This window comes from Sturnira hondurensis, unplaced genomic scaffold (genome assembly GCF_014824575.4).
Source record: "Sturnira hondurensis isolate 20B ecotype Veracruz unplaced genomic scaffold, ASM1482457v3 Scaffold0007208, whole genome shotgun sequence".
Classification (NCBI taxonomy): domain Eukaryota; kingdom Metazoa; phylum Chordata; class Mammalia; order Chiroptera; family Phyllostomidae; genus Sturnira; species Sturnira hondurensis.
In genome coordinates, this window is record NW_028079839.1 from 3,329,421 (window position 1) to 3,337,340 (window position 7,920).

General features: G+C 54.3%; 1 protein-coding gene across 7 annotated transcripts in view; it reads left to right on the forward strand.

Annotated features, from left to right (window-relative positions):
- The window catches only part of PTPRE (protein tyrosine phosphatase receptor type E), a 120,808-nt gene extending 114,777 nt beyond the window's left edge, over positions 1-6,031 (forward strand). For all 7 annotated transcript variants that reach the window (XM_037051204.1, XM_037051199.1, XM_037051201.1 and 4 more), the window contains 5 exons: positions 30-164; positions 722-847; positions 1,687-1,853; positions 2,873-3,008; positions 3,285-6,031. In XM_037051204.1, the coding sequence (XP_036907099.1) occupies positions 30-164; positions 722-847; positions 1,687-1,853; positions 2,873-3,008; positions 3,285-3,359 (639 nt within the window). In that variant the 3' untranslated portion in view covers positions 3,360-6,031. The remainder of the gene's footprint in view (positions 1-29; positions 165-721; positions 848-1,686; positions 1,854-2,872; positions 3,009-3,284) is intronic.
- Positions 6,032-7,920: the final 1,889 nt, after the last annotated feature.

Here is a 7,920-nt window from a genome sequence, read left to right on the forward strand (position 1 = left end):
GCCTGTGACCTCTGACCCCCCACTTGCAGGGCTACCGGCAGAAGGACTATTTCATCGCCACCCAGGGGCCCCTGGCGCACACGGTGGAGGACTTCTGGAGGATGGTCTGGGAGTGGAAGTGCCACACGATCGTGATGCTCACCGAGGTCCAGGAGAGAGAGCAGGTCAGGAGCCTACCTTCCAGTCCCTCGTGTTTGCTGAGGAAGGGACGTGAATTCCGTCGTCATCTGACGTGGCACTCTGTTGTGTCACGAGTGCTCAGCTCCTTTGGGGTCTTAGCTGTTAAATCCTTCTGTTCCCTACGTGAAAAGATACTTTCTGCTTCTACAGCTTTCACGGTTTTGTTTTTGACTGTAAGTCCTAACCTGTCCAGGTTCGTTTCTGTTACGGTTCCAGGCGGCCCCAGAGGGTCGGGCAGGTTGTCCACTGTCCGGCTCCAGGGGGGCTGGGCATTCGCATCGGCCCGTGCCAGGGGGCAGGGTCTGAGAGAGGCAGGTTTCCGAGCTCCCTGTGAGAAATAATCCCTGCTCTCTGCCAGCTCCCTTCTGTCCCGGGTGAAAGTTCCCAACACACGTCTCTGCCTTCCCGGGCACTCATACCGTATGGGGTCCTCCTCTTGCTCAGAAGGAGTCCATTAAACAGCTGGAGAGCCACTCTGCAGTTAAAACTGCCCGCGGGGAAGCGTTCCTCGTGAAGCTGAAACCTTTCTCTGACCCAAAAGGATAAGTGCTACCAGTATTGGCCAGCAGAGGGCTCGGTGACTCACGGGGACACAACGATCGAAATAAAGAGTGACACCCTTTCTGAAGCCATCAGCGTGCGCGACTTCCTCGTCACCTGCCGCCAGGTATGGCTGCTGTAGCGACCGGAGCTGTGGCCGGAGTGCGGAGCAGCCTCCCCTGGGGCCCTGCTCATCTCTGCGCCTCCAGCCCTTTCTGGAGCCCACGTTGGTATCAGAGCTCAGTGTGGTGACAAGGAGCAGATGGCCTATAAAATTCAGACCTCCAAGGTCACCTGCCTCCTTGCTGGGGGACAAGGATGTGGGAGAGAGCACAGTGGCTGGCTCCAGGAGGCATCCCATTCCCCACTCAGGAGAAATGACAGTGACCGGGGCCAGGAGGAATAAAGGGGACGGATGAAGCCACAGGGGCCTCACCAGTGTTCTCTGGCAGGTGCCTTTTCAGAGCCCCTGGCCACCTCGGCCCCACTGGGTCCTGGGCTCTGCTCCCAGGACGGAAGTCGGGGGTGGGGCTCTGTGGTAGGGGAGTCTATGGGACGTGGGGCTGAAGCTCCAGGCGGCCAGCACGCAGAGCCCCGGCTGTCGGGAAGGCTGCTTCCCTCCACGCCAGTCCCAGAATGACCTAGACTGGCACTCTGCTGGTCCCCAGCCTCGTTGGCTCGCACAAGGTCCTGGCCCCTGAAGAAAGAGATGGCCTGGGGCTCTCGACCAGAGCTGCCCGGGATAAAGGGGGTTCCGGGGATGTCCTCTGGACGTCCTGCTCTCCACTCAGGAACTCTGCCAGCCCCTCCCTCGGGGGACCACAGTCTACAACAGCCTGGCCAGGCCCCTTGGCGGCCAGGTGGCGCCAAAGGCCCCGCAGAGCTCAGAGTGTTGTCTTGAGTCTCCCCGACGAGGTAGAGCGGGCCGGCGCCCCAGCACCACTGAGCTGCGCTTTCCTCCTGCAGCCCCTGGCCCGCCAGGAGGAGCAGACCCGCATGGTTCGCCAGTTCCACTTCCATGGCTGGCCCGAGATCGGGATCCCGGCAGAGGGCAAAGGCATGATCGACCTCATTGCCGCCGTGCAGAAGCAGCAGCAGCAGACGGGCAACCACCCCATCACCGTGCACTGCAGGTGAGACCCCGTCCCGGCGCACTGCGGGCGAGCGCCCCCCGCTGGGGCCCGCGCGCACCACACCCAGTTCACCGCTGCCCGCGACGGGATTTCCCTAGACTGTATTTTCACCTTCTCTCGCACACATGCGCACTTAACTTTACATACATGCCCTCTTATCATAAATGCAGAACGCATTAGTAGGGGGAGCTAGGAAATGATTCGAACACACGTTTCCTTGTGCTTTTTAAACCGTCAAAAAATCCCCAAGCAGAGCTCGGAGAGACCCCCTCCTGAACTTCAAGGCAGGTGCCTCCGTTGTGAAAGGCGGTTCTGCTTCAGGGTTCGGCTCCGCTCCGAGTCCTTTTCCTGGTGGCGCTGGAAAAGGAGGCGGTGCGGGGATGTCTGCACCTGAGACCAGCCTGGGCGCACCTGTGGTCTGGCCAGCAGGTGGCGCACACGGCTCCGTTTTCCGTCCCAGGCACTTTTGTACAGGTCACCTAAAATCTACTAGAAATGAGTTCCTTCGGGTTCCGTTCTGCCTCCCAAAACCCACACGGAGTTTAGAACGAGTCGGACACCAGAGGTACAAAGGCCAAGAGTCCGCAGGGCAGATGCGGGGACAGGCCCCAGCAGGGGCAGGAGCCTTGGAGTCAGCCTGCCTTACCTCTCCTTGGCCCCGAACAGGGAGGGTTTGCATTTCTAACAAGCGCCCCGCGCGCGATGCTGCTCCGGGGGGCCCCACTCTGAGAACCACGATCTTCCCCAGGAAGATGGGGCGTAGTTAGAGCAGCTCCCACGCCGCGACTGGGCGGGACCCCGTTCACCAGACCTCTGTCCACGGTCATTGCGTGGCGCTTTACGAGCTCTGTGACGCTGCCTCCCGGTGAAAAACTAAGCTGCGTATAAACGATCCTTGGAAGTCCACATTCACATGCTCTTCCCGACCAACCTCAGCGCTGATGGGTGGGGTTGGCGCTGTCCCGTCGTCACCCCCATCAACGGGCGCGTCACCGCGGTTAAGCACTCTCTCCCCGCAGTGCGGGCGCCGGACGGACGGGTACATTCATCGCGCTCAGCAACATCCTGGAGCGCGTGAAGGCCGAGGGACTGCTCGACGTGTTCCAAGCCGTGAAGAGTTTACGACTTCAGAGGCCGCATATGGTGCAAACCTTGGTAAGGACCTCGGGGATCTAAGGATGTTTCCGGAAAGATGCGCCAGGTTGAAACTAACCACTGACATTTGGGAAAACAGATTCCTTTGGAAATTCTCACGTGCCTGCAAACTAAACTATGTAGCAGAGGCTGACATGCATAAGGGTATACAGTATAAGGGTATAAAATACAGTATTTTAATAAACAGTCAGACTTCCTTTTGAATGCTTCCCCTAATTAAATTATTCAGATCATTTTAAAATATCATTTTAATGTACTCTTGTTCTTTTTTTTCAGGAACAGTATGAATTCTGCTACAAAGTGGTACAAGATTTTATTGATATATTTTCTGATTATGCTAATTTTAAATGAGAATTCCTGCCTTAAAATATTTTTTAATTTAATGGTCAGTATATTTTGTAAAAATCGTGTTAATTTATTTCATAGTTGACATTAATATCCTTTCTAATTTCTTTGTATATATTTTGTTATGCTCTAAGACCACCCGCTTATAAAGGCATTTCATCTTAAATACCCCCCTTTAAAAACTGGAATAATGTATTAAGGTCAAATAATATTCCATAAAATAGGTATTTCTGCTAATGTCAGTAAATGCTTTAATTTCTCATTAGATTCATATCATTTAATTTCTCACACTCAGGATCTCTAAGTGTCACAGATCTTACTATGCCAAGTGTGCTTATGCAGAATACTAAACGCGACATCCATTAGAAAGCAGCTGGGGACTCAGAAATCAGTTGGAAATCACGTTCTTAACGCCGGTTTCTGCAGCCCTGGGCAGCAGCGTTTGTGTTAAAGGCAAACGGTTCTGGAAGGTAGAGGTTTGTCTTTCCACTTGAGAGATCAAAGAAGACTGTGCGACCTGAATCCAGGTCTAAAACACATCAGAGCAGTTGGTGACGACATAGTGAGACTAGGCCGTGCCCCTGCCACCCGTGGCTAGGTGACAGGAGACACCTGTCCTGTCCGCCCACCGCTTTGGGTGCCGCTGACGCAGTCGCGGAGGGGCCCGCCCACAGCGCCATCTGCTGTCTGGCTGTACGTGTGACTCGGGTGAAGCCTATTGAGAGTCAAACCAACTGCCTTTCTGGCTCCCCTCCCATTGGCCACAGCTGCCCCGCGCCGTTTGGGAGGAGTCCCAGCGCTGGACCTCAATCAGTTCCCATCCCAAATGTTCTGTGGGTGCCCAGAGTCTGACACCCACAGAAGCAAGGGGCACACGCTTGGTAGAACACAGGACCGCAGGCAACGACGCCATCAACTTTCCCAGAGGCGTTCTGGTACTTAAAAAAACCTCTTGTAAAAGCTAAGACTGTTTGTACGAAAAGAAATCTTCAAGTCTAGATTTATACGTTTTTTTTTAAATTCCCGCTCCTCAATATTTAATTAAAGAAAGGAAATTCCTTCATCTAAAGGCTAACTTATTTTTGGATGGAAACACTGCTGAGACCTCACACACTGGATAGATCGGACTGCGGTGCAGAATTTGCTTGCGGGGTGGGCAATGGGGCGGGGGGAGGGGCGAATGCAGAAACGCTCAAGTTAGTAGCAGTGACCTTTCTCTGGCCGTTCCCACCGGCAGGTGAGCACAATGTAAAAAAGAAGACATCTGGTCTAAGCTGCTGAAAGCATTTCACGTGTGCATTTTTGGTGCATTATTTGCTTTTGAAAAGACATACAAAGGACTTATTTGACATTTCCACTGAAAACGGATTGCACTGTTTCTTTCTGCTCATTGCCGTGAGCGCCGTGCACCTCAGGCTAGTCCGGGTTCTAGAGTCAGGATCCCAGGCAATATGGCTCTGCCTCCCCCCTGAGCCCCACCCAAGGGCCCGGGCAGACGCCCAGGTAGAAAGACAAAAGCACAACTTCGGGCCGAAGCCCTGGGGCGGGCACTCCGGGCTGGGTGAATGTGGTCCTTCCTCCCGGGTGTGGTGCGTCCGCACCTGGGTCCGAGAGGAAAATGAGGGAGCTTTGCGAGACATACTCATTGACCCCATTTGCTTTTGTTGTTAAAATCCCGAACGTGGAGGCTTTCTTTGACTAAAGGGGAAGGGAGACAGCGGAGCTTTCGTTCAGCACCTAGAAACAGAACCGGCTGATTGTGGTGAAGGCCACTAGTCATTCATTTGAGGGGTCGTGGTCAAAGTCAAAGGGCGCAGATTTGGGTCCAGATATACCAGCCTTCATCAGAATCCCGCACACCCTGCCCTGGTCTCCCTGGCCTCCCTGGGGTGGAGACGAAGACCTTCTCGGGGCACCCTTGAGAAAGTGCCCCACTGGTGCAGTCTCTGCCCCCTTGAGCCATCCCCGGTGTCCACTGCAAGGGTCTGGCGCCCCATTTGGCCCTTCCAGTTGCAGAGTTAAAGCAGAGGCCCCCATCCCTTAGGCATGGGCTCTCTCCTCCGGCGGGGGCACCCTCTCCCTTTCAGGGAAGCCCTGTACCTGCAGCTTCCTGGCCCCTGCCAAGGCTCACCCGAGGGCCCCATGCAGCCCGGATGCAGAGCTCTTGTCCCTTCCCGTCAAAGTCCACTGCACCTAAGACAGCCCCCTGCTGACCTCAGTCCCCCCGGCCTCTGTCCACGTTGCATGCAGTTGTACTCCAAGGCCAAACAGCGATGGGAAGACTGCCGGTCTGATCTGCGTGCTTTCTCGGTCACCATGTGACTCCCTTTACACTCCACGTGCTGATGAAGAATGTGCACCGGTGTTTGTTTGAAGAGGCATTTTCGTGTTTTTAAAAACTTTTAAAAGTGAGCCCGACGTCCATTTCAGCATTTGGAGATATGCCTATGTATTTTTTTTAAAATGTCTGATTACTGATTCTTTTGTTTACCTACATCGTGTCTAATTTATGTGCAACCTCTATGTTCTCAGTTTCACCTGTCTCGCTTTCTTTTACTACATTTAGAGCTTGATCTTGCTCTGATCACAATGCCAGTGAATGTTGCTGAATTCTTTGTATATGCGAATGGCAAGGTCTACCATTCAGATGCAAGGATAAATCTTCACTTTCACTTCCAGCCTGCGTCTCTTTCTTGGAGGAAATCTCATTTCATGCCAGTGCCTCAAATCCTTTTAGACAAGACCCTTATTAGGAGGTAAATGCCGATTTATAGAGACTATTAATTTTAGGACTTCTCTAGCTTGGCTCAGAGAGGGTATAGGAACAGCACCCCCGGCATGGGTGGGCACGGGGCCCAGGGCTCTGCCTCAGGCAGGAATCTGAGCTCGGAGCAGGGGTGTCTCAGATCTGCAAGGTCGATGACAGCATGCTTCAGGGCACAGCCAGGGACAGTCAGAAGGTCCTTGCACATTGCTTCCCCCACCAAAACCTGACAGCCCTTCAGCCTAGGGCTCTGGCTCCCCTAGCTCCCTCCACTGCGTCCACCTGCACTCGCCTTCCGACTGACCCCACACCAGCTTCCTTTCAGGGATCCCAGACCCACTGGGGGATTGAAACATCCATTTTTATTATTTGCTATACTCATTGAATAAGTTTTGTGAGCTTTGTTGTATGCTAAAATGATTGAAAACCTTTTATTCCCTTCTCCTAAAAAAATGCCCACCATGAAATGCCATTTGCTCCCGTGAACCCTCGTTACAGGGTTCTCCTCGTGTCCCCCTTTCCCTTAGATAAGTGGTCCTTTCTGCTCTAGGTGTGGTGGGCTCAGTGCAGCTGGAGCGCCGGAGACTCACACACTGAGGTGGTGGGCAGGGGAGGAGGGACCGGCTGACTTGACTGACAGGAGTCAGCGGCAGCCTCAGGAGAGTGCGTGGTATACACACATGGGTAAGCAGGCATGTGTACGTGCATACGTGTGAGTGCTTGTTGGGGGTGGGTCTTGCTGAGGGCAGGCAGGAGTGGGTTGGCCCCTGGAGTGGAGGCTGCCAGGCAGATCATGGGAAATCTGAACGCAAAACAGTAAAAGGAGTTCTGTGTCCTAAGAACCGCCCTGGAGGATGTCACCCGGACAGAGGCTCTGGGACACCAGCCAGCCCTGCAGCAACAGGTGCTCGTTTCTGTCGCCTGTTCTCTCCCAAGTGGTCCAAGTGGAGGCTGCGCCCATCCTATGGGGCCCTTTTCCAATGCTCTGTGGCCCTCCAATGGGTCTAATCTGGACCCAGAAAGCTGACTGTGCTCTGGAAACCCCGTGCCAACGAGTGGAAAGGCACGCACACACGCTCCAGGGGGACTTTTGGCTAGCATTGAACCTGGAGGTTCCATTAACGAGCACTTTCCAGTCTGCAGGCACGCAGCAAAAGGGCAACTTTTCTGGGCACGGCTTCGAGATTGTGCCCCAGTCTGCACAGCTCAATCTCAGGAAGCCTGTTTTGAACTTGGCTCACCAGAATGACACAGTTGTGACTCCCCAAGTCAGTACCTTTCTGCTGAGGCCACTCTGCCTCTCCACCCAGCTGACTGTCATCAACCCGGACACACAGCCCTGCCTTGGCCTTCCCTCGGCCTGTCACTCATGTAGGGCCGTATGTACTCAGAGCTGCCCCATGGCAGCCCAGGCTCCAGGAGCAAACACTGATCAAGACAGATGCACCCAAACTCCTTCACAAATGTTTATTTTCGTGTGAGCCTTACTCAGTGCACCAGACACGGGTCGGCCACCTTCTGTCTTCATGCTCACCGTAGCCTGGCCAGGCAGGTGAATGGGGCGGGGTCCAGATGGGTGACTGGATGGAAGGTGTGCTATTTTCTGATTGAGGGGACACAGAGGGACAGGACACAGTGGAACATAAAAAGGGAGACACGCAACAGATGTGCATCAGGCCTGAGACAAGAAAGTATAAGCTTAAAATGGGGCTAAGAGGTGCGGGCTGGTGGGGGCGGGGGCAAGGGGGAAGCATAGGCCTCTGGGGCAGGGCCTCGTGCCCAGGCTGAGAAAGGCCCTGCGTT